This window comes from Takifugu flavidus, chromosome 2, assembly GCF_003711565.1.
Source record: "Takifugu flavidus isolate HTHZ2018 chromosome 2, ASM371156v2, whole genome shotgun sequence".
In the NCBI taxonomy this organism is placed as follows: domain Eukaryota; kingdom Metazoa; phylum Chordata; class Actinopteri; order Tetraodontiformes; family Tetraodontidae; genus Takifugu; species Takifugu flavidus.
The window spans coordinates 9,678,593-9,705,882 of record NC_079521.1 but is presented as its reverse complement, the minus strand read 5'-3'; the positions used below and the strand labels follow the sequence as shown (position 1 = coordinate 9,705,882).

Sequence of the window (27,290 nt, the reverse complement as noted above, 5' to 3'; positions counted from 1 at the left end):
GAGGACATTTGTGGGAGTGAGGACATCTTGGCTGGTCCTCACAGCCTCACAGGGCTGTTTGAGGGCCAGAAACGGGTTTAGGGTCGAGTTGGTGGCTGGGCAAGCGTTAAGTCCTCACAAAGATAGGAAACAGATGTGTGTGTGTGAGTGGTTGCAATGGGATTCTACCGCCAATGTCAGCCCCTCCCTGCAGGGAACGGTAACGTGCACGCTCAGGCCGGGCCACGTTGTGCCACAAGTGGGCTGGTTTTGTATTGGCAAGCCCAGAAATGTCGACGGGACCTTTGTGAGGATGTTTTATTTTTGTTCCGGCGAATCTTGCTGGCTCGGCCTTTCCATCGTTAGCCTTCACCACCTTCTGAGCCGAGGAAACGAGACAAAAACCGACTCCGGGGATTGTTAAAACGTTTGGGAAGGTTGTGGGAATCCCCTCGGAGGACCTGGTGGCTGCGAGGAAGACGAGGACACTGAGGACCAGAGTCGTCCCCTTTAGGGGGGGTCCCCGTGGTGCTGCGGGCCGGGACAATCTGACCTAATATCACCAAATATCCGACCCAAACCACGTCCACAGCGGCGTTCCCGAAGCTGCTGAACGGAAGCGGGAGACGTTAACTGGATCAGCGATGAATAAATGATCATGAGGTCGTCAGCGGGCGTCGCCGTGGAGATCTCAGTCAAGAGAGAGAACCAAGAGAGAGCAGAGTGTCTCCTGGACAAGAGCCAGTCAGTACACACTCACACACACACACACACACACACACACACACAAGCTGTAACTTCACTCATTCAATTTTTCTTCAACGATCTTTGGTGATTGTTGCTGTTTCGCAGTTACTGCAAATTCCATCCCACCTATTATTAATTTACAGACCGTGTGTGTGTGTGTGCGTGTGTGTGGGATCACCATGAAAACACACAGCTTTACGCCTCACATCAATAAATCCATCATTGTTCTTCCACACGCCGGCGGTGCAGCGAGGGATGATGGGAAAATGAGCCGCCAGTCATCACCTGCCAACGGCGTCTTTCTGATTGTGTGTTTTATACTCGCCACGCTGGAACCCGATTGGCCGTCTGAATGCTCGGTTGACTCGGACCAGAGTCCACGGACGGTGACGCCAACGTCCACGGAAGGGGTCCCGGTCTGATGTGGCGGCCTTAAAAAAACCTGACCTGGGTCACAAATCCACGCCCCTATCCTGGGAACGTTGGCGGGAATGTGTCAGTGAGCCAGCGGTGATGTCAGCGTCGGGCCGTGCGTGTCAGGAGTCAGCTGACCCACATACACACACTCCTCTTTAATTCGCACCCATTGATTTCCAATTTTCAATTAATAACAGTAATTAGTGGCAGCGTTGCACCGCAGCACCGGTGACACACTTCACTCCCGGAACCGAGGCCTCGCGTCGCTGCATCCCTTCGGCTCCTCCAGCTGCACAAACAATACTAACAAACAATACTAACAAACAATACTAATGACGCTGCCAAGACCTCTGGCTCGGCGCCGTCAGCGTCATTACGGCCGCTGCGTCCTCCGTCTCCCCGATCCTGCTAAATATCTGTGGCAGGAAGTGTTTGCCTGCGATTTCTGCTGCGGAACGATGTCTCCGTTACTGGTCGGCTGGATTTCCCCCTTTGTGGGACTTGTTTTTTCGCACCATAACGACATTTTAATGATCTCCTTTAACGCAAACTGGGGACCTGGATTTGAGTTGTGGTCTAATGGTTGTTGGCTCGCTGCCGTCCTCCCACCAACCCGCTGACATGGAGGATGTTGAGCGGTCCGCGACAGGCTGGGGGGGGGGGGGGGGTCCATTTAGCGGGTCCACCCACATCGTCATCACGCTAACATCAGTGATGTCGTCCGTACATTTAACATTCGTTAAAGGTTTGAATGAACTTGAATTGGAGTCCAATGTGAAGCTTTGATGTCTATACAGTGGAATAATAATCTTTTCCTTTCCTTTGATGTCATAGAGGACATATTGTCCGGTTTCGTCCATCGAGCACGGTCTGAACTCCAGAGTGGCCTCAGAGAGTCCGTATTATCCTGAAGATGCTTCATGGGATCATCTGGGAACGGACAGCGGCCCTCAGTCTAACGTGGAGGTCACGCCTCCCACGTCCCTCTCGTCTCCACATCGGCGTCCATGAGGAAGGTCGAGACCGCTTGAAGTGCAAAACGGGCGGCGGCGAGTGGAAATAAAGAGCGCCGCAGATGTGCCGATTTCCTCCGAGCAAATGTAAAGCGGAAGGAGGAGACTGATGAATAATTCCAGACCATTCTCAAAGTCAAAGTGAAGTCCGAGGAGGAGGAGGAGGAGGAGGGGGAGGAGGGGGAGGAGGAGGAGGAGGGGGAGGAGAAGCCATTCTGCTGGTCACTGCAGCTGAGAGGAGGAGGTGGACCATAAACAAGTTAGTTTGGAAATTAATCAGAGGGAGCGAGCGAGAGAGAGATGGAGGGCAGGTCGGCAAACAGCCTGGAAACGGGAAAGTCGTTATATTCCTTAATGGGTTGTCTGTCATGAGGCTGGGCCGGTGTGGGCTCACGTGGCATTAGGAGGAAAATGGGTAATCAAAAGGTTTCCGAGGTGACGCGCTAGTCCATTTCCCTCTCTCTCCGCGACACGCAAGATTGATGGCACCCAGGGAAAGGCGCTCCGGATTTGATAGGGAAAAAAGAGCTTAAATGAGTTTACTGATGGCATCTGGACTCTCCAAATCTGCTAATGGAGCAGCTGGAGGAGAACTGGACAAAAAAGGCCGATTAAAAGCGGGACAGTAGTTATTTCAGCCATTAATCCGTTACAGTCCGGTCATGTTATCACCTCTCGTGGCTCCGTGACTCCAGAAAAAGGCTGATCTGTCCGTGAGGCTGAAAAAAAGGGAAATGATGTCATTTTTGTCAGTCGGTGCTCCGTTAAAAGGCGCCAGAGGCAGTAATTGGACAGGAAGTGTCAGATTATCGGTGAGGATTACAGGAGAACCCAGCGGAGGAGCTCCAGCTGCTGTCTGAGCTCCACCTCTGTGGCCTCCTCCTTTCAAAGATCTGCTGGCGACAGACTCTCGCCTCCGTGTCGAGATGACGAGATGACCTCCGGATTTATGATCCAGAGTGGCGGAGAGGACGGAGGAACAGATGTTTCCAGCTGCACAAAGATGCTGCAGCTGGAACGTTCTGAGCAGCGTGATCGTGGAGGACATCAGCTGTTCCTCTGTGTCGCTACGCCATCAATAATTAGCTTTAGCGACACAATCTGGCACCTCGGTGAGCAACTTCCTGTCCTGGCGGGAGCGCTAACTAACAGAAGTGAGTTTAGAGACGCACAAAATTGTGTTTCTTTAATATAGTCGCCTGAATTTGAACCCACAGCGTTAGTTCAGGCTTTTGATGCCATGGCAACAAGGTTATTGGACATTAGCACAAAGCTCCAGATTCTAATTAACATCAGAATAAAGGGTCCAGAGACCCTCACAAACATCATCCAAGGTGAATAAAGAATATTTTCTTCAATTCACAAATCAAATAAGTAAAAAAGGAGCTGAAATTAGACTCCAGCGGTCAATATTACCAGGAAGTTCTTACAGGTTAGTTAATAAACACAGGATGTTTGGAACATGGAGTCCAACTCAGGTGACTCCCTCCAAACTGAGTTTTCTGCATATTCAGACCGGCAGGTTCCTCCAAAAGCTCCTGCAGGACGTTCAGGAGCCGGGAACAGCAGCTGGACGGAGACTTGCTGACACGGAGGAATCGGCATTTGCTTTTTATGCGACGCGCGTTGCGTCAGCCGCACCTGAGACGGAGCCCCAGACAAAAAGAAGAGATCGGAGGGGAGCTCTGAGAAGCCGTTTGCATCACCAAGCTCGCGCTGAAGTTACATATTCCATCAACAGACAGAGTGTTTGACTTTCCTGGCAGCGCTAAATGTCTAAAATATCACTCAGTAGAGAAAAAGCTCGCTGACATTTCAACATTCAGCTTTTCAGTAGGAGCGTGGCTCTGGAACCTGTTGCTCTCTGTAATTAAACGAACTTCAGGAACGCTGAAGGAATCATTTTTCTCTGTCTGCAGATGGAAAAAGGCCTCTTGCAGCTTCACCCGTGACCACAGCTGGACGCCGACGTAGCGGGAGAGCGCTGCAGCCAATCAGCCCTCAGGAGCCGCGGTGGAATTTGATTAAAAGTTTGCTGTAAATTAATTTCGACCAAACACAGAGGGCATGCTGATAGGCTGCTAATTGGAGCTGGCAGAAGGGCAACACACACTTGTCAGTCAGAGAGCGCGTGTGTGATTGGACACGTCGCACAACATCCAACCGCAAACTTCTTCTCGGTCTCATTTCAGCCTGATCAAATGATTCTTAGTTTAGTTTTGAGGTTACAAATCAGCGAACTGCTAATATTCTGCTAGCATGACCGTCGGAGCGTTAGCAGCGACGAGCTAACACAGCACACGTATGTCGATGCCAGCGCGCTTCTCCCACAGAAACGCTGCGTTCCCTTCATCGCCAGACTGCCCTTAAAGCCGCCAGTGCGTCAGCTTTGACTCTCCATGGAAACGTAATGGTGTGCTGAACTCAGCCTGACGGGTAATGACGGATACGTGCCGTCGTAAAGTGCCAGTCTTCTGCTGAATTGAGGCGGGGTGAGAGGTAGACAACACTCCGAGGACAGGCTGACTAATGGCTGCTGACCCTGCACTCACCCCCTACCCCCCCCCCCACTATGACACGAGGCAACAGGTATAAGCTGCCGACAGAAGTGGATGCTAATGACGAGCGGTGGGAGCCTGGAGCCGAGCGGAGTCAGGCGGAACGCGGTTAGGAACAAAAAACCCACGTCAGAACTGAAAAGTTCCGAGCAAATTATTCCGAAGCACTCTTGTGCCGCTAATAACAGAGTGACGTCGTGTTTTGACAGCTAGTTAGCGCAACTCCAAATTCAAAAACCTGTTTCAGCGTGAGTGAAACAAGGGTTTTTTGGGCTAAAAGAACCTCTCAGGAGCAGGTCTTGTTATTCAGGCACGGCTGAATTTTTCATGTGCTCGTAGCGTCTGGGTGGGGGGGTGAAAAGGTTCCCCGTGACATCTCATTAACCTCGCAGCCTGTAGCTGCAGTGGATTGTGGGATTGAGAATGGATGACCGCGCCCGTTCCCAGCTCTCTAATCTAGCATGTTCATATCTTCTGGAGAAAATAATGAGCTGTATTTACAGCGCCTCAGCAGAATTAGCATCACGTAACATCTGCTGAGCTCGGTCCAGCTCCTTGGCACCACATGAACCCAGTGAGCCCGCGAGCGCGCGACCGCCAGGTAAGACAGGAGGGCCAAGAATATCACTTTCTTGGAACCAACAGCTCTGAAATATTCCAAGAAAACTGGACTTTTGACTGAAATAAGAGGGAAAACCTGTTATAGCTACTAGGGTTTTTACTATACGTGCGACCACACGTGCACGCTCGCACTTCACCAGTGAATCTTCACACACAACGTCCCTCTTTCATCCATATGTTACAGCTGTCTGTGATTAAGGACCAAAGAGAGGCCGAACTTTCTGTTTTTCTGTAATAACACAAAAAGAACTATTACCAACTGAGCGTCTTTGTGTCTTTTAGAGAGTTTGAACTCTGACTTTGTGTGATAACGCCGAATTAAATCTGGGGAGGTTCTGGCGGGGACGTTTAATTACAACAGAAGTAATCTGCAGGAAAGGCCACGGCGAACACAGTTCACAGGCTCTGCTTTCTTCTCTCTCACGTCGGCCTATCTGCTCCTACTCGCGGCTCAATTCCTGGTTTCCACCAGCGAATTACCTTTGAGCGACCTCCACTTTGTTCCTGCTCGTCTCTCCCCATGAAGGAGTGACCTTCTGTCTCGCTGTAGGAGGGGGAGGACCGCGTCACGCCACTTCCAGCATCTGCCCCCAATACGACCCACAAGGGTGAGAAGTTCTTTCACGCCAACACAGGAGGTAAAGCAGATGTGGAGAAGAGGGGGGCGGGGCTTCAACAGCTCCCCCCACACGGGAGCGGCGTGAAGGTAGCCCCAGAAATCAAGTCTCGCCATAAAATGGCTAATATTCTAGCTTTAAACTGAACCACAGGGAGAGAAGAGTCCCTGCATGCAACATCTGGACAGCTGTTCCTCATGGGAATTCCATGGAGATGTTGCGCTGGCCTCTGGTCTGGAGCTGCAGCCCAGCAGATGTGGAGCTGCAGCCCAGCAGATGTGGAGCTGCAGCCCAGCAGATGTGGAGCTGCAGCCCAGCAGATGTGGAGCTGCAGCCCAGCAGATGTGGAGCTGCAGCCCAACAGATGTGGAGCTGCAGCAGCAGCAGCTGTTGCTGTTGCTGCTGTTGTTGCTGCTGCTTCAGCACAGGGGTCTGATGCATCAGAGCAGAACTTTCAGATAAATTAATAATAAATTGTAATTACTCTGTTTTGGGAAGGTTTTAAGAGCATCGGTGTTCCAGTGAAATCTATTTTCTGCGGTTAAATTCAGCCATCGGAGGACATGAATAATAAAAAATAATAAAAGTTTCCTTTATCCTCACAAAAAGGCTGGTTCACCCAACTCGCCAGAGCATCTGTGGTTTCCGTGGCAACAAATGGAGACCTATGTTGGATTCATCACTCGTGACAGAAACAGAAGGAAGGCAGCAGCAGAGAGGAGAATCAGAGGTGTAATCATTAAATATCGCTTATTAAACACAAAATCCACAACTTTGTGGCAACTAAAACACATTTTATCTGCTAAATTGTGGAGGCCAGAGCAACGCAGCAGTTCAACAGTTCACCCGACTGACTTAAACTTCATTAATCAGCTCGTCTGAAGCTGCGGAAATCGAAAAAAAAACCCCTAAAAACAGCGTTTATCACAATGATTTTCATCCTAAAGTGTCGATGTAGCACCTTCGCTCTCTTTAATTCCGTTAAGAATCTCAACGCCGCCTCTCTGCGTCGCTCCCTGCCTTCATCGCTCCATCTTCATCACCATCTTTACATGCTAATTAGCTTCGTCATTTCCTACTTATCTCCCACCTTCCTCTCCATCCACACTACTCTTGAGGGCTCCGTCTCTTTGGTTTCGTCCTTGTGCTCGTCACACCTTCGCTGGCAAAGCAACAAAGTTGTTGAGCTCAGGTGGAGTTTGGAGATGAAGGTGAGGAAGAACCTTAACCTTGTTAATCTGGTTAGCTGTGGCTGAGGACAGCTGGGAGGACCACGGCCAGTTCTGTCCCTCCTCGGCTCTAGAACTTCATCCCCTGCTGACCTGACGTCCAGTTTCAGCTCTTAAAGCTTTAATCTACATGAGACAACACGTCTCAGGCGTCAGATAGTAGACAAGGCAGGAACGTTCAAACATGCTGCCGGCACCTGAAGGCATCGTCAGGCATCACAGCTGCTCGCTCATCCCTCGTTCTGGCGTCCCCCCAGCCTGCTTCCCTCAGCCGCGGCTGTTTCCTGGTGACTGGGACGGAGAATTCACCGGAAACACCAGTTCAACGACAACACACGAGGTTATTTCAAGTTTGTTCTTTTTCCTCTTCCTGCAGACAGATGGTTGAAAACAGCTCGAGAGCCGCGATGGATCTTTTTTTTCTCCGTCCCTGCAGCTGTCGTCCACAGATCAGAGCGAGCAGAGCTCCGCTCACCCCCCCCCCCCCCCCCCCCCCCCCCCCGAGGGTCGAGATGAGCCCTGACGGAGAGCCGTGAATGAACAAAACCGCGGGGCCACAAACGCCACCTTCAGCTGCAGCATTGAGGACTCGACTGAACTCTAAAGTCAACCCGACAGTAGACACCAGACGCCCCCCCCCCCCCCCACCCCCACCCCCCCACGCCGACGTCGGCGAAGATGCTGAAGGCGAGTCTGTACTCACCGCTGGAGCAGTCCAGCGCCCCCCAACCCGGTTCACACTGGCAGGTCTCGGGCGAAACGCACCGTCCGTGGACGCACTCTTCGGTGCAGAGAGCTGAGGAAGAGGAGAGACATTTTCTTTCAGATTTCAGGATCATTTCATTTCATTTAACCTTCAGTTGACCTTCAGTTAACCTGGGGAGTTTCTGTATGTGTGGAAACAAACCTGAGCGTAAAAAGAGGATTAAATCCCCCCTGAAACATTCTGTATTTTATGGTTGTTTTGTTGTTTTAGAGTCCAGAAAAAGCGGACTGAATCGCCAATGTTAGCTTAGCTTAGCTTAGCTTAGCATTAAAGACATTTGTGATGAAACGCTGCCACACATGTTTCCTGTTAACTAGATATATTCTTTCTTTTTAAACCTGTTAAATTCCCGGTGAAAAAAGACGCGGGTGAACTGATTTGTCCCGTTCCTATAAAAGCACCAATCAGCAGGAAGGACGCCGAGCCAATTATGGGACGCGCGGCGCTCATTTGCAGCCAAACCTCGACAACAAAGCCAACTCAGAACTTTGTGGATATGGAGCGAAGCGGAGTTCAGGCGGGAACTACGGGAATGAGTTCAGCGTTCCGGAGCGGAAACACAGAAGCGTTCTGCCGCTCGAATCAATTAAGACACAGGCGACGTGGAGAGCGACGAGCGAACGGCAGAAGACAAAAGACGTCAGCCAGGAGAGAAGATCTGCGGCTGCTCGTCCCCTCGGGGCTTCGTGCTCCTGACAGACGAACACTGCTGACATTGTGGACAGCGGTGATCATGAGACAGTCAGACGCAGGCGTACAGCTACCGGCGCTGTTCCTGGGAATACCAGGTCAAAGGGGCAGAAAAAGCAGATCACAAGTCAACAAAACGAGATGTTTATCCAAAACCTCAAGAACAGGAACGGGTGAGACAAAACCTGTACAGAAGAGAGACGTCGAAGACAACGAAGACATCAATCGGACAGGAGGACTGAGACACAGGTGACACAGGTGACACAGGCGAGGTTAATCGAGACTCAGGGGAGGAGGGCGGACACACAAGTGGGGGGGGGCAGCAGGAAGTCCAGTGCCAGAGCTCCAGTCTGAGGCTGCTTCCTGTGTTGGTTCCTGTCTGATGTCCACGTCCAGCTATTGTGGGACAGTGGTGGCAGACGCCACACGTCCTGGTGATTACATCACCGAGAGGGGAGGACGTGTCCTCTCTGAGGACTCCATCTTTGACTCGTCCTTATTCCTGCTCGGTGGACCCCTCAGAAGAGGAGCCTGAGCTTCCTGCCCCGCGGCGAGATCACTGCGGTGTCGACGCGGCGCTGCAGCAGAGCGCTGGCGGGGGACGGGCCCACGGCTCGGGGACCTCGCCGCCCCGCCGTCACAGAACCAGCCCGACGCCTCCGCCCGCCTCAGCCAGCGTGCGAGAACAAAGGGACGCCACATTAATGAGGACTTCTTCTGCTTCCAGCGGGACGTGCGGCACCAGCTCGCCGTAATCCCGCGTCAGGCGCCCGAGGGAGCCAAGCTAGCAGCGTGTCGCGTTTAATCCGCAAAGTGCTGAGGTTGGCGGTGGAGCGCGTCCAGGAGCTAGCCCGGCCCCGGCTAAGGAGCTTTTATGGCCCGGCGTAGCCACAGAGGGGCCATACTGCGTAAATTTATAGTGTGTTAACATTTTACAGCTTTTTGTGGCGCGTGACGCAGGAATCCGCCGGCTTGGCAGCGAACGGCGAGCGAAGATTTAGAGCGCGGGAGATGTTTCTCCCAGCGATACCGGAGCTCTCCTCACAGGAAGTGATATTTCACTTTGATCTGAACTAAAAACCCAACATCAAGCAATTATTACAGCAATAATTTAGCATCGTCGGGGTTCAGGTCCGACGATTTAAATGTTTAATTGAACCCGTCGCGATAACGGCGGTTATTAATGTGGAGAAGTTCAACTCCACTCAACGCGGGACGTTTTGGATGCGTTAGGAAGCCGCTTCTTAACCAGATGGTTGATGCATTATTTGTGAAATGGTGTGAATAATTGTTGAGGAAAGAAAACGCGTCCTCCAACCGGTTCGGCTAAATAAATCATTCCTGCTTATTATTCCAACTGCTCTGACCGTCTGACAGGACGCAGAGGAACATCTCCGACGCGGAGTTCGGAACTTCTCTCTGTCCGCAGGCTCCAAACCTGGAATCTGGACTTTCTGCACCGGCAGCAACAGTTCCTTCATGGTTTTAGCTTCACAGGCCTCCTGGTATCAGCCCGACCGTCACTATGCACACGGCTACTAGGTGGCGGAAATGAAGATGGCAGTAAGATGAAGAGCAGCTTTGTGCCTGATCAACCAGGACATTTTAAACTGGAACTTTAGCTATTTTTTTAGGGAATCTGTCATAAACTGTCAGGATTCCCAGTATCACCACTATTCACCATCGTGTGACAGCGGACAATAAAAGTGGTGAAATGAGGTTCAGTCGGGAGCCTTAAAAAGATCTTACCTGGAGGATAGCAGATTAATATTTAAACGAGTGTTTCATCAGGTGGATGTAGCGGAATTAGTGACCGGAGGGATGACAAAGGCGAAGGAAGACAGAGCAGATATTATATTAAGTGATGAGTTCCAGCCTGGACCCCCCCGAAGTGACCCTGAACACCAGAACCTGCCGTCTGCATCTGAGTCCACGCTCAGCTCATCCTGGGCTGACGGGATTATAACAACGACGCAGAGGGAACGAACAAGCTGAACAACCTTTAGCCTCAAGAGCATTAGCATCAATACGGTAAAAGATTTAAGCAAGCTAATCTTAGCAGAGATTCGGTGAAATCCCAAAGTTGGTTGTTTTGTTCTTGCTGTTTCGGTCAAGAATATATTAGGACAATCATTATACGATTATGTTTAAAATTACTATATAAACTATATTCAGCTGTGTTTAGTTTTCCCTGATGATGAGCGACATTTTCACATTTAACAGGAGGGAAAGTGTTATTTTTAAATGTGCTTAAATGATTTTAATCTAAACTAGAAGGTAACCCGCCTTTTAAACACAGGGGGGCACACACACGCACACACGCACACACGCACGCACACCTACATCCGTCTTTCTGTTGGGGAGGGAAATCTTTCAATTAGCTCAAAACGTACATCTCGGAACAAAAGAGCTGTCTGAAGATGTTAGCATTAGCCAGTGGCTCCACACAGTGAAGAATTAGCTCGAAGCTATGAAGCTAAAGCGTGCACAGACACACACACACACACACACACACACACACACACACACACACACACCACACACACACAGAAACACACACCGAATCGAGGTTATTTGTCTCACTCCCGCAGGAGAATCTAATAAAGTTGTTTACGAGCAGATGTTGAATAAAGACACACAATACAAGCATCTCCCCCACCTCTGCCCCCTCCCTCCCCCAGGCAGACCTATTCACTTCCCCTCTTCAAGAAGAAAAAGAAGTGCTGCCCTATAGAATTTACCATGTCGGCCGGATAATTGATTTCTTGTGCTTGATCAACGAGTCCCAGCAGAGAAACTGGTTTTCTGACCCTCAGACGGTTTCATATCGAAGTTTGGGACACGAAAGGACCGCCGTAAATCTTCGACTGTCGCTTCGCAACATTTTGATCTGAATGTTCGGCTCCTGAGGCGAGATCTCAGCTTCTCAAAAGTCTGGCGTTATTCAGAAAAGGCATCATTAATTACACTTTATCTGTTTGACAAAACTGCTTCTGTGATCTGATTGGATGAGAGGTCCTCAGATCTCACTGAGATCCAAAACAAGCGCGGCGGGCCAACAAACGTGGGCGTTCAAGGTGCTTCTGCTCAACAAGAACACAACAGGAGGGGCACAAAGGAGCACCTTAAAAAGGCGGCTTAGATAATTAAAACTCCATTTTTTACCCGGAGTCCTCTCAAAAAATCACACAATTAATCCTAAAACATAAGCCCCAAACAGGATCTATTTTTAATTTATAGAATTAAAAAATAAAATAATCAAGCTTAAAGCCAGAATCACAATGTGGTTTTGATCCAGAACAACAAAACCCAGCTAACTATAGCATCAAATGCTAATTAACGGTATGCTGATACCTGATAAACTGACTATAAATGCGATCGTCGGGGACGGCGCGTGAATCACGTGACCAGGCCGCCACATTCCTGCGATGGAATGGTTTTGATCCCGGTCCGACTGAACGCCCGCGTCCTTCAGAAGTTCCATCTGAGTCCGTCTCTAAGAGGAACATCAGTGGGACGTCCCCAAAATATCTGCTGGAAAAGTTTTGAACACAAAGTCTGAGTGATCCGATAACGACCCTCCGGGCAGTTTCTGTGTTCGGGACACATCTGAGGGGGCAAAAACCCACATTTTGTTAATTTCAAAGCTCCGCGTGGTGAAACTTAAGAGAGCCGATTGATCCGACTTTGACAGTCGGAGCAGCAGCGAACGATAACTGGGAGGTTTGAGTGACCAGATAACGACCGCCGTCGCCATCGGCTCGCTTTAACAAGGCCGTTAACTGTGACATCGAGCGGAAGAGGGAGAAAATAACAGAGTCGGTGACAGAAAAACACGGCGACAATGGTGATTCATCGGCCCGAGGTTGTCGCTTCATCTGGGAGAAGCTCTTTTATTTTCTTCGTTGAAACAAACGAACGAGGACAACTCACGAACGCAGAGGTTTCCGCTTTCATAGAAGCCGGGGCAGCACTGAGAGCGCCGCCGGTACATGGTCCTCACGCCTCTCCTGTACGCCGTCTTGTAGCTGATCCTGCAAACACGGGGAGACAGAATCAAAATCCGTTCTTTTTCCCTCCATTTTGGGAGGATTTATCGATCACGTTTGAGGTTGCGACAACGTTTCCGGCGGAGCGGATAAAACTCTCCAGGCCGCCGCGCTCCACGCCCTCTTCTCTGTCGCGCGACGACGAAGAGGAGCAGAGTTTAACATTTACGGCGTCCGTCCATCCAAGGACGCTAATGTTGTCGGACGTTCCGACGTTAAGATCAATGACTCAGCTCTTAGCTGGAGGAGCTAAACCGGCGCCTATAAAGCTTAATGCGGTCCATTAAAGCTGAAACGACGACAGTTGCTCATCAAAATGACCACATCGGGCGAGTTGGGGAGCTCGCCATGGTGACGGACGGCCTCTGAGCTACTAGGAGAAGGTGGAGTCTCCTGATGCTGCACCCGAGGCGCGGCGGCTAACGGCCCGGGAGGGCCCGCGAACATGGGTCAGATGACCCGGGTGAAGGACTCTCCGCCTGTCGTGTCCTACAGTTCCTCAGCAGAACCGAGGCTGGACGCCACTAGCGTTAGCGTTAGCCGCGGCGCACGACTGGCAACCAACCTGTCAGTGGAAAGGTTTCAAGAACCCACCTGTGTCTGGTGCATTTGAACCAGTTGAGGATGTCGGTGCAGCGGGTGTAGTAAACCTGGTCGAACGGGTGAGCGTACGACTCCTGAACGGTGACGGCATAGCTGCGGAAAACACAGCAGATTATTTCAGAGAGAAACCCGCACCTTCCAGAAACAGCCGTGGGTTTATTGATAACGAATCACAAACAATAATAAAGAGTGTCAAATTGTAACGGGGAGAGTTTGGTGAACAGTTGCAGCGACAGGGCATCGGAACAGCACCGCAGGTGGTTAGACCGGCCGTTACTACGGTTACGACAGGATGTGCAGACAGAACAGGACAAAAGTGCTCGGTGACAACAAACAGTAACACGAGACGTCGTCCACCTGAGACGGGAGCTGGTTTGGTGAGGAGTGAAGCTGCTCCTCTTCCTCCTCCTTCTCCTCTTCCCCCTCCTCATCCTCTTCCTCCTCCACCTCCTTCTCCTCTTCCTCCCCTCCTCCACCACCTCCTTCTCCTCTTCCTCCCCTCCTCCTCTTCCTCCTCCTTCTCCTCCTCCACCTTGTCCCCCTCCTCCTCTTCCTCCTCCTCCACCTCCTTCTCCTCTTCCTCCCCCTCTTCCTCATCCCCCCTCCTCCTCCCCCCCTCCACCCCCTCCTCCTCTTCCTCCTCCTCCACCTCCCCCCCCCCCCCCCTCCTCCTCCTCATCACAGTCAGAGCTGGGCTCCCTTCTCCCCGGTGATTGATCAGAGCGTCTCTGCAGAGATCAACCTGAGCTTTTCCTCTCTGAGTGCTGCGACCACTCAGGCGCTCACATTAGCATCTGTCTGAGTCATGTCCTCGCCGTGTAGCCCCGCCCCCTCTGAGTATTGGCAAACCCTCAGCCTTGATTTGCAGCAGAAGAGTCCATTAGTTCACTGCAGCAGCCAGCAGACTGTTGCTATTTCACCCGCAATGATCCAAGACGGAGGGGGAGACGGGGACGGGGACGGGGACGGGGACGGGACGGGGACGGGGACGGGGACGGGGACGGGACTGACCTCTCCCAGTGGCTGCACACGTTGGGGTCGTCCGGGTTGAGGGGCGCCACCGATGAGATGAAGCCAAAGATGAGGAGCCACAGCAAGGGCCCGCTGGACATCATTGTCCTCTTCCCTCCGTCCTACAGGGCACAGAAACAGCACAATTCAGATGGTAAAAGACGGTGGCTGTCCCCCTATCGGGACCCCCGTCACCCAGATTCCGCCTGGTGGGTTTGTCTGGACTGAAATCCTGCAGGTTCTTATCTCCACAGAGCTCGTTTCACCATAAAAACCTTAAAATGTTACTCATATATTGTCAAATTCACTGGACAGATCAGTAATTGACGCTAGTCCCCCTCGTTGTCACGGGTGTGTGAGCGGCAGGGGGAATTCTGGCTGGGATCAACCCAGGCGGTGGAGGGAGGGGTGGAGACGCAGAGGTAAACACGAGTTCAACCCTACAGCTGTAACCTGTTTGCAGAGACCGACACGCTGTAGATTTGCACCGTCAACCTCGGCCCCGTCCAGAGCTGCAGGATTAGGGAGGGAGGGAGGAAGATCCAGAGAAGCACAAACGGACCCCCTTTATTTATCACACACACACACACACACACACACACACACACACACACACACACACACACACACACACACACACACACACACACAATGACCTCATAGGACACAAAACAAGTCACAATCCCCATAAAGACGTAACGAGTTCATTCAAAAAGTTTTGTTTACTATTTTCTCAAGACTTGAAACGCAGCTTTATTTTATGATCGCGTTAGTTTGTCTTTCTTTATATCAGTCCGGGACGCAGCCCTGGACCGTCTCGTCCTTCGGGGGAGTCTTTTGGCTAAAGGAGCGGGTCCATGACGCGCTCGATGGGAAACGTAATAACAGCAACAAACTCCATCGTATTCCGGACGAGGGGGACACTCCGGAGGCCGGGTGGACACATTCAGCTGTTAATTCCTGCACAACACAGAAAAACAGCGAACGCCAATCAATGAGACGCAGCCGTGCGGGCGACAGATCAATGTGTGCCTGCGAGTCAGATATGGGCAATCACACACACACACACACACACACACAGAAATAACGTGTTGCTTTACCCAAAGGTTAGCGGTAGCGGCCGGAGGAGCATCTGAGCATCTGATGGTGTTTTTCATTTCTTCAAAGAGAAATTTTCATCTGTCAGGTTTGAACGTCAGCAGGTGGAAACGTCCACGGCGGAGCGGCGGCCACCAGCGGCAGGCGACCACGGTGGAGGAAGATCTCAGCAGATGTCCTCCACTGAGACCACGGAGGAGCAGTTGTGCATTAATGGTGAAGACGTGTGGTGGCACAAATGTGCTCAGGCTGATTTCTGTGTTGGAATTTCTGAATAATTCTGAGAAAATTCAGATTCGTCCGAAGTTAAAATCCACAGAAGATCATTTAAAAGCTTGTCGGTTCGGGGATTCCGTCAGTTGCGTGGAACCGACCTCAGGCTCCTGTTTTCGCCGGAGCAGAAAAGCGGTTGAACTCTTGAACAACTAGTCCGGAACTCTGCGGTGCCTCCTGGGCCATCGCGCCGCTGCGCCGACCCGTGACCTTCTCAATGCTGGAGACCAAGCTGGGGGGGGGTCCCAGGGCCTGCGCTGCTCCATGGATCTGGAAAAGGCTGAAGCATCTGAGCAGAGCGTGCATGATTGATTTCTATAGACGTCTGCTTTCTACAGATGCCATCATCCCGACGACCTCATCGAGCAGCTGACCTGCAGCTGACCACACGCTTCGGCGCGCGAGGATCAGAACTTCTGAACCTGAGACCTGGATCTGTCCCAAATTGGGGTCGCGGAAACAAATGATGGAGTTCAAGTATCCTGAGGGGAGAGGAGGAAGGAGGGCGGGGGCGGGGTGGGGGTGGGGGGGGTCGCTCCTTTATGATAAAATGTTTAAGTCACTGGGCAAAGTTGTGACCTTCACCCCCGGACCCGAATCCTGGCACCATGAATACAAAAATGTGAAACACTGGGGGGGAATATCTGCCTTCCATGAAGAAAATACACAAGCAATGGACAGATTTCATCCCACAATGCACTGCAGCGAGGATGTGAACACAGAGCATCATCCTGGGAGGATGATGAAGATGCTTCTGTAGCTCCGCATGCGCGGCTAATGTAGCTTAGCTGAAGGAAGCAACTGTCAAATGACTGTAAAAGGAAATGTACCAGCTGACATTGACATTTTTCAATCCAGCTACCGAGGTCCTCGTCTGAGGTGTTAGCAGGTAGCAACCCCCACCCCCGCCAAGAGCAGCTGCTAATAAGCTAACAAATGAAGCTTATTCTGGCAAATGTGTTCTGATGTGTTAATAAATGGGCTGAAATCAAATGCCACTGTGATCATCTGATTCGTACACCTTCAATTGGATCACTCTTTGAACAGTGCGTGATTCCTGACCCACCTTTGTTGACTGATGACTGGAGAGAAAATGATCTTTCATCAAAAAGGAAAAGCCTCCGGGGGACGATGGACCTCCACAGATCTGAGAGAGAAAAGTCCAGCATTAAAACCTGCAAATTTCAAGTGAGCACATCTCTGATTTAATGTGTCGGGTCACACTTTGTGGATCACCAACTTTATGCTACCCGAAAACAACTAAGATGCAGAAAACGCGAACTAATTTAGCATCAAAGGACACAGATGGACGAGATTACACCTGATATTCCACCGGATTAAACCCAGAGATAATTCATGGCCGCCGAACATTCAGTCAGGTTTCGTTTTTCCGGAACTCTGCCACCTTTTAACAGTGCTACATGAAATGTTGTGTGTGTGTGTGTGTGTGTGTGTGCGCGCGCGCGTGCGTGGGTGCGTGTGTGTGTTCTGTCTGACAGCTCTGACATTTTTCATGACCACCGAAACAATGTCTGACGAAGGCTAAGTACATTTTTATTGATTTTCTTGTCACTGTTTGAGGCTGCTGATGAGAACCAGCAACACACATTTAAACATTTAAACACTGAAAGCACACACACACACACACACACACACGCACGCGTGGGCGCACACACCCACATGCATGCATGACGTGTCTGACACAGAAACTAAAGTAACTCTGTTAACAGACGAACTGAAATCATATCAGAAATAATGAGATTTACATCCTGAAACTGATCACATTTCCAGTTAACCCTTTAAACTCTGCAGTCAGGAGGACTCAGTGTTGCTCTAAACATCCAAACAAACCCCAACAAAACTGCCTACGTCTTTATACAGCTGTGTATTCTACACCAGTGCAGCTAGGGTGCAACCACAGCTATGCTAACAACACCTCTCCTGGCTCATATGCTAATAAAACCTTTATTTTCCCCAAGAATAGATGAGGTAAATAAAAAATTAAAGGTGGTATGACACCACAGAAACATCTGGCTGCAGAGCTGCTGCTGGTGATGGATGCTTAGCGAACGTTAGCATCCAGCACAGTTGGATTAATGAGGTCCAGTTGATTCACGTGCGCCTGCAGGACCATGAAGTCAGGACCACACACCCTCCTTCAATAAACCTCTCTGAGCTTTAACATGTGACCTGGAGCCTGTCTGACCTGAACGCTCCCGGGGGGCCAATCCTCCGCCCCTCGCTGATGGAACGCCACAGCTTGCTGACGGTGGAAAAAGAGCGGTCGATCCCTCCGCTGGTCCCTCAGGACTCTTTGGTGATCTGAACAAGGGTGCGGCTCGCCGGAGATCTCGATCTGGTGTGTGTTCCCTTTCTTAATTGTCAATTGGACGGAACCTTAGTCAACATGCCGAGGCAACAACGTTTGAGCTGATCTTCAACAACGAAAACCAGCCTGATAAATTAGTGATTTGGTTTATCAAAGTAATTTCACAACCAGCTCAGATCAGCTGCTTCAAAGAAGCCAGGAAGTCATTTAGAAAGACAGATTCTGCTTGTTTGATCAAATCTCTGCAGCAGAACTGAAGTCTGAGGCTTTCATTCAGAGCCCCACTGCTGGTGGCCACATAACCTCTGTGACCCCCCCCCCCCCCACCAACGCCACCTCCCGTCTTTAACAGCTCAGCTCAGTTGGCTACGCAGCAATCTGTGAAATCGGCCTAATCCCCCACTTCGCTGGGCCCTGATCAATGGTCACCTATGAGTGGAGGATGAGGAGGGTATTGGCGGTCACGCAGGTCCATCGATGAATCGATCACTTCAGGTCCTTCTGTCTGAAGATGCACCACTTTTGTTGATTAAAGACTTCTGGTGTTTCTCCACAGAGAGATTTTAAAATATTAACCCTGAAACCTGCAAAACAAGCTCAAGGCTGGCTGGCTGGATGGATGGATGGATGGCTGGATGGATGGATGGATGATGGATGGATGGATGGATGGATGAGTGGGTGGATGGATGATGGTTGGATGGATGGCTGGATGGGTGGATGGATGGATGGATGAGTGGGTGGATGGATGATGGTTGGATGGATGATGGATGGATGATGGATGATGGTTGGATGGATGATGGATGGATGGATGGATGGATGGCTGGCTGGCTGGATGATGGATGGATGATGGATGGATGGATAGTGGGTGGATGGATGATGGATGGATGGATGATGGTTGGAGGATGGATGGATGATGGTTGGATGGATGGATGGATGGGTGGATGATGGATGGATGATGGATGGATGGATGGGTGGATGGATGGATGATGGTTGGATGGATGGATGGATGGATGGATGGATGGATGGATGGTTGGATGGATGGTTGGATGGATGGATGGATGGATGGATGGATGGATGGATGGATGGTTGGATGGATGGGATGGATGGATGGATGAAGGGACAGAATGACAGGCTGATTGAGAAGGAGTGACGGAGGGACATTATAATGGACAGGCAGAATGACGGAGGGACAGAGCAACAGACTGATGGACAGACGGACTGATGGTTGGACCTTGACAGGCTGTGTCCAGCTCATCCCAGTCTCGCATCCATGGCGACGGGGTCCATTTGAGCCTGAGGATCCTCCCGTTCTGCTCTGTTCTGGAGACGCTGGGAGAGCTGAGGGAGCATTTGTGCCTCCTGGGACAGAGAGACCTGCTGAGGACGAACATCCATCATCCCGGCAAAGCAGCGTCACCTGATGGGAGCTGTGGTCTCACACCAGTAACAGGTTTGTGTTTACCCAGGAGCCGCTGGGGTAAAGTGAACGCTGTCAGAGGACACAGGATTAACCGCCGCTCGGTGATGGGAGCATCACGGCCAAGATGTTCCTCATCATCATCACGAGATGGGGACAATTATCTTTTTATTGGAAAAAATGTCCTTCACAGGTTCTCAGAGGTACGTTCAGAGGTCCTTCATTCGTCCTTAATGCCACTCAGGAGTGATTCATCCACCTGAAGGAGAGAAACCTTATAAAAAGCTGGAGATGTGGACAATCAGGGAAAAAAGCACGTTTAAAAACTCAGAGGTTTGCATGGAGACCTTCCTCCTCTGTACGGAGCGTGTCAGGTGACTATCGTCATGGTAGCACGTAGGGGGTCCAGGGGATGAAGACCAGACAAATTAAAGACTATCCCAGAAACACAGAACCTGAGGACCGGCTGAGGACTGAGGGGCTGCAGGACGTGAACCGTGACGACGGTCCTGAAACAGCCCCAGATCCAGATCCAGCTCCAGGTCACAGGGAGCCAGAGTGGTCGGTGAAAAAAGACGACTGGGCCGCGGCCGACACGGGCGGCGCCGATGGCACCTGGGATCTGCGAACGCCGTGTTCAGCGAGCACAAGATGGCGTCGCGATGAGCGAAAAAAAGCCTGAGGTGATGAAATCACACACACACACACACACACACACACACACACACACACACACACACCACACACACACACACACACACACACACACACACCTTCGAGAGTGTGAAAGTGCACACGAGAACAAACAACTGATGCAAACGTTTGACATCCCAGCAGGAACCTTTTCTCTCAAGACCAGTTTCAGTTTCTATAATTCAGGACCAACACTGACAACGAATAGGGTTGACTCTCTATAATCTCACACACACACACACACACACACACACACACACACACACACACACATTGACTGAAGGAAGTAAATTACTGCATAAGCGCTCGGCTTCAGACGTCCAAACATCCCTTTATTTTTGCTCTGAAACCAAAAGTGGGAGAGGAGAGGCGAGGAGGAGAGGAGAGGAGAGGAGGAGGATGGATGGATGGATGGATGATGGATGATGGATGATGGATGATGGATGGATGATGGATGATGGATGGATGATGGATGATGGATGGATGGATGGATGATGGATGATGGATGGATGGATGATGGTTGGATGGATGGATGGATGATGGATGGATGATGGTTGGATGGATGGATGGATGGATGATGGTGGATGGATGGATGGATGATGGATGATGGATGGATGATGGTTGGATGGATGATGGTGGATGGATGGATGGATGATGGATGGATGATGGTTGGATGGATGGTTGGATGGATGGATGGATGATGGATGGATGATGGATGGATGATGGATGGATGATGGATGGATGATGGATGATGGATGATGGATGATGGATGATGGATGGATGATGGTTGGATGGATGGTTGGATGGATGGATGGATGATGGATGGATGGATGATGGATGATGGATGGATGATGGATGGATGGATGGATGATGGATGGATGATGGATGATGGATGATGGATGATGGATGATGGATGGATGATGGATGATGGATGATGGATGGATGGATGGATGATGGTTGGATGGATGGATGGATGGATGATGGTTGGATGGATGGTTGGATGGATGGATGGTTGGATGGATGGTTGGATGGATGGATGGATGATGGATGATGGATGATGGATGGATGATGGATGGATGATGGTTGGATGGATGGATGGATGATGGATGGATGATGGATGATGGATGGATGGATGATGGTTGGATGGATGGATGGTTGGATGGATGGATGGATGATGGTTGGATGGATGGATGGATGATGGATGATGGATGGATGATGGTTGGATGGATGGATGGATGGATGGATGGATGATGGATGATGGATGATGGATGATGGATGATGGATGGATGATGGATGGATGATGGATGGATGATGGATGATGGATGGATGGATGGATGATGGATGGATGGATGATGGTTGGATGGATGGATGGATGATGGATGATGGATGGATGGATGGATGAAGGGACAGAATGACAGGCTGATTGAGGAGTGACGGAGGGACATTATAATGGACAGGCAGAATGACGGAGGGACAGAGCAACAGACTGATGGACAGACGGACTGATGGTTGGACCTTGACAGGCTGTGTCCAGCTCATCCCAGTCTCGCATCCATGGCGACGGGGTCCATTTGAGCCTGAGGATCCTCCCGTTCTGCTCTGTTCTGGAGACGCTGGGAGAGCTGAGGGAGCATTTGTGCCTCCTGGGACAGAGAGACCTGCTGAGGACGAACATCCATCATCCCAGCAAAGCAGCGTCACCCTGATGGGAGCTGTGGTCTCACACCAGTAACAGGTTTGTGTTTACCCAGGAGCTGCTGGGGTAAAGTGAACGCTGTCAGAGGACACAGGATTAACCGCCGCTCGGTGATGGGAGCATCACGGCCAAGATGTTCCTCATCATCATCACGAGATGGGGACAATTATCTTTTTATTGGAAAAAATGTCCTTCACAGGTTCTCAGAGGTACGTTCAGAGGTCCTTCATTCGTCCTTAATGCCACTCAGGAGTGATTCATCCACCTGAAGGAGAAACCTTATAAAAAGCTGGAGATGTGGACAATCAGGGAAAAAAGCACGTTTTAAAACTCAGAGGTTTGCATGGAGACCTTCCTCCTCTGTACGGAGCGTGTCAGGTGACTATCGTCATGGTAGCACGTAGGGGGTCCAGGGGATGAAGACCAGACAAATTAAAGACTATCCCAGAAACACAGAACCTGAGGACCGGCTGAGGACTGAGGGGTTGCAGGACGTGAACCGTGACGACGGTCCTGAAACAGCCCCAGATCCAGATCCAGCTCCAGGTCACAGGGAGCCAGAGGTCGGTGAAAAAAGACGACTGGGCCGCGGCCGACACGGGCGGCGCCGATGGCACCTGGGAACTGCGAACGCCGTGTTCAGCGAGCACAAGATGGCGTCGCGATGAGCGAAAAAAAGCCTGAGGTGATGAAATCACACACACACACACACACATTGACTGAAGGAAGTAAATTACTGCATAAGCGCTCGGCTTCAGACGTCCAAACATCCCTTTATTTTTTGCTCTGAACCAAAAGTGGGAGAGGAGAGGAGAGGAGGACATGAACCAGCAGGATGACAGAAACCTGCCAGATGTGTGCAAGTGTGCAGGTCACATGATCTAGATTGAATCCATGAGTCCATGAAATCCTTCCAGATTTCACAGATGAAATCAAATCTAAACACACACGTGTGGGAGGAACGGCTCAGATCCAAGCTGCTCTGCTTCCCCTCACCGATGGTTCCGTGGGGAAGGACTGACACCACCTCATCGCTTCAACCACATGAAGAACTGAACCTGTGTTTTTAAATCTGTTTCAACATGTTTGTGCACTAATAACGAGGAAACTGAACCTGAGCTGCAACCGAACCTGCGACCTTTCGGCTACGATGTGATCGAGCTAACCGCGGTGCTAACAACAACTAGTTCAAACACATGTGCAGATGTGTTGAGTGTCGGAGGAGCACGAGTGAGGAGGCTAATCTGCACCGATGTGGGGAGATGTTGAGATCCATGTGCACTCGGCGGATACACCTGAGCTTGAATATGGAACCTCCAAGAAAATCTTTAGCGCAGTTAAAACTGATTTGCATTAAAGTTATTGAAAAGTATTCGTCAAAAGTACATTTGTGGGCCACAAGTCGACAGTAGTTCCAACATAAAATCCCACAGAAGGTGCCAGCACAGTGAACCTGCCTGGATGCTGAGAAGAACCCTGTGACGGAGCTGCGGGTGAGCTCAGTCATAGGTTCAAAGCCTCCACAGACCCTCAGTCCAGGACAAAGAACCATCGGCCACTGCAAGAAGGAAACCCACGACCAGGGATTTACGGCGTTTTTGACCCCCAGTTTGAGGGAATGACCGCAAACATCAACAAACAACTTCATAAATATCAGTTTAGGTCAGACAGGATCTCGTCCTGGCCCAGAATATCATTATGCTAATAGTGTCAGTAAATGGAGCGGACGTGTCCAGCAGCTGAGAACCAACAGTATTTATCATTTCTGAACAAATGCATATTCATCCTCTTAAATTTAGTCGACACCTGCTCCCGAATGCTGGAAATATCCGTCATTAACGCTCTCACAGGTATTGAGAGTGGACACCAGGTGGCAGCAAAATCCCCTCTGACCTGTTCTCCCCCCCTGACCTGTTCTCCTAAACCCAAAAACTTTATAGAAAAGATGGACTTAATCAGTCTGACAAGTGAATCCGACCCGGAAGTGACTTTACATGGAATACCACCAAAATCCACTGGCTACCGGAACATTTTGGAAGCTCATAACGTCGTCGTCGGCTAAATTACATCATCCTAAAAAATAATCTGGTGGTCCACACAAATTAACAGACTTTGGGTCGCTGTATGGATGAGGTCAAAAATCACACACATCCCTGACCCCTCCCCCAGCCCCGCCCTCTCATCCAAATATGGTCACTTCTGGCTCCAAAAACTCAAGATGGCGATGACCTGCATGACGAAACGGCCCTTCGCAAACTGATGCCTGAGGTCACAGACTGTCATCCGCTTGGTAAAAACTGACGACCTTCGGGGGACAAATCCGTGCGAGTCTCAGCTCAAAGAAGCAAGTGTAGCTTCCAAGGAATTGAAGTTTTACCTCCCCGCAGCGCCGCTTGCATACAAAGTCCTGTTCTAAAGTTCAGCCTCGGCTCGCCTGCATCTATTGACAGACAGTAAGAAGACTTAATCTCGGAGGCGGCAGGTTAGTGGCGATATTCCCCCAGTGAGCAGGAACACATAAGAAGATATATCAGCACTATTTGTGAAAAGTCACACACCGCCCCGCAGAGGACGCTCCACTTGTCATTGAGATAAACTGGCCAATAATTGATCGGCGAGGAAATGAAGGGAGGGCGCGGAGGTTAAAACAGACCCTTCAGATATTTTGCATGCTCGCGTCCTGTGATGGAAAGACAAGAGGTCCGGTTTAAGCTCAGCCGGGCGACGGGAAGCGCTCCTGCTGCATAATAATTCCCAAATTTCGAAAAATTACTCCGAGGGAAGCTGCGGGCGTTTTGCTCCCATCCCATCTCCATTTCCAACCGGTTAAAGACGTCTGAGGCTGGCGGCGCCCACGCCGTGGAGGCGACTCCGACCCAGGCGTCCGCGGAGGGCCCGTCTCACACTTCACCTAATATTGCCCTGAATAAACACACACTTCATTCTTTTCTTTCTGAGGTTTCTGACCCGCTCCAGGCCTCGGCAGCGTGTGTCACATGACTGGAAATGAGTTCACGTCCCCGAGGAAAACTCAAACGCATTTATGGATGTTCTCAAGAGCGACCTGCGGGGAGTCATCAGCTGCCTGTTATTGGACGCGAGTGCGAGGACATCGCCGACCTCCGAGACTTGCCGGTCATAATTAGTATGTTGTTACAGTTCTTCTGTGAACATTAAAGCCAAAGAAGGCAGATTTATCTCCAAAGTTCCTTCAGATATTCACTTTAGAATTCACGTCAGGGCACAGGAAGGTGCTCCCGATGGGCGGCGGCACGCGGCAATCAGCACTTTTCCTTCATTATCAAACTGAAGGTCATCTGCAGGATGAAGACGCACAGATGAGCAGCGGCAGCAGGGTCAGAGGTGCTGCGGCAGCTAGGAAACAAGCGTGTGAGGCGCTTTAATCCTCCGCCTGCAGCAACCAGATAAACACGCCGATCACCTGCAGCTAGTTAGCTTAGCTCAGAAGCTGGTGCTGGTGATCAGGCAGCGTCGGTGCGCCGTCAGTCCACAAGGTTTCGCAACGATGCTTCCAGCATCTTCATAATCTGTTGAAAAACACGGCGGTTTTCCGGGAGCGGGCTGGCCCCGGTGAGATGGGATCCTATGGAAAAATCTATGCTGCGCTGCTCCGGGCTGATTACTGCGAGACGATCTTCCCCCCGAAGCTTCAGACAAGTGTTTCATGCTGCTCTAATGCGACAAAGTTCGGCGTGTTTCACGCCTCCTCACCTAATTAAGACTTTGTTCCCGGGAGTTTTGCGTGATTACGGTCTCGCCAGATTATGTTTGGAATTTGTCGGGATTAAAATCGTGATTCACATTTGGACACGTGGAGTTTCTCTGCGAGGTTTGACGGCTGTCGACGCCGTCGACGGCGTGGCCACAGAGAGACTTTTGACGGTCGGGAAAGACGGACAATCGCTTCACGGAGTCTTACTGGGCTCTGCTGGACTCGTATAATCCACTTTAATTCCCACGGCTCCAGTCGACAGATTCATGCGGAGCCTCCGAGAGAGGCCCAAAGTAAACACTAAAGTCGGAGGGAGTCTTCAGCCTCCTCTCTAATCGGACTCCTTTGCTTCCACAGAGGACGTCGGCACAAACGCAACAGCAGCTTTATTCCAGCGCTAACTCGCTACCGTTGTCATGAGACGGCGGTTTTGCTCGTGTCCCTGAGCAGAAAAGGTCATTATTCGCACATGATGCATCCAGAACGCCGCTTTTCTCAAAGAAGACGGATTTGTGAACTTTGAAACCCAGCGTGCGAATGACGGAAATCTGCCGAAATATCAGGAGAGACTTAGTGCAACTGAAAGCTTCACGCTAGCCGTCATAAATCAGAGGAAGAGGCGTCAAACGCGTGTCCTCCCCGGCTCAGTCAAACAGCCTGGACCAGTGATGACGTCACGGGACATGAGAGGAAAAGGCAAAATTAATGAAGGTTTTGGGACTTAATCAACATTATGGAGGATGACACACGGGTGTCAAAGATGGTGGACAAAAACAGCCTTGACTAAAGACAGAGAGTGTGTGTGTGTGTGTGCGCGTGTGTGTGTGTGCACGCGTGTGTGTGTGTGTGTGTGTGTGAGAGAGAGAGAGCTGCATTTGCCCTGAGGAGGCCATTCATGATGTGTTCATTCACTCCAGGTCCTCCACCGCACAGAACCACTTAAAAGACTTTTATGTTGCATTTTGTTCCCCTCTTCTTCCGCCTTTTGTTGCAAGATGAATACGAGGCAACGAGCCTCTGGGCTGTCGGCCTTAATGCTCTCCTCCTTTTAACGTCTGGTTGAATTTCGCTGTTTTGTTGTTTCATCTTCACGCCGTCCCCCACACACACACACACACACACACACACACACACACACGAAACCCTGACCAAACTCAAAACAACCATCTAACCTTAAAACCAAATCTGGACCTCCCCCAACAGGCCGTTACAGATGTGAGGGCCAGTCCCCACCTCCTCCAAAATGTCCTCACTTTGCCTGTAAAATGCAGCATGTATGCAAGAACACACGTGCAGGCGACACCACGGTGATTTATGGGAACTGAAATGTCTGCGCTTTGCTGATGACGCCCTATTTATCTGGGAAACTAATGCAATAGACCAGGCAGTCAAACTCCAGGCTTGTTTTTAAGTCTTGGATGACCTCAAATTTCCTTCTCCTTGATTGGGACTCGGCAGTAGATCCGCTGATCATTATTTCTCTGCAGGATTAATTCTTTAGCTCCCATTTTCTCTGTGAGGAAGGGAGTGACCTTTGACCAGGATCTGTCCTTTAACTCATACTAAAATGTCTCCAGGAGCTCCGTTTACATTAATTTAACATTCCAGAGATCAGACTGACTGAACGATGCTGTAAAACTGGTCCAGGATTTGTTCCTTCCTGAACTGCTGGGATTCAGCATCATCAGGAGGTCTGGACGGTTCTGTCAGAAGCTCCAGCTGATCCAGAACGCTGCACTTAGAGTTCAGGA

General features: G+C 50.5%; 1 protein-coding gene across 3 annotated transcripts in view; it reads right to left on the bottom strand.

Annotated features, from left to right (window-relative positions):
- LOC130518443 (multiple epidermal growth factor-like domains protein 11) overlaps positions 1-27,290 on the bottom strand; it is a 49,711-nt gene that overhangs the window by 19,217 nt on the left and 3,204 nt on the right. For all 3 annotated transcript variants that reach the window (XM_057021057.1, XM_057021075.1, XM_057021066.1), the window contains exons 2-6: positions 16,738-16,818; positions 14,301-14,422; positions 13,281-13,382; positions 12,571-12,671; positions 7,885-7,977 (exon numbers count right to left, since the gene is read on the bottom strand). In XM_057021057.1, coding sequence (XP_056877037.1) covers positions 7,885-7,977; positions 12,571-12,671; positions 13,281-13,382; positions 14,301-14,422; positions 16,738-16,776 — 457 coding nt within the window. In that variant the 5' untranslated portion in view covers positions 16,777-16,818. The remainder of the gene's footprint in view (positions 1-7,884; positions 7,978-12,570; positions 12,672-13,280; positions 13,383-14,300; positions 14,423-16,737; positions 16,819-27,290) is intronic.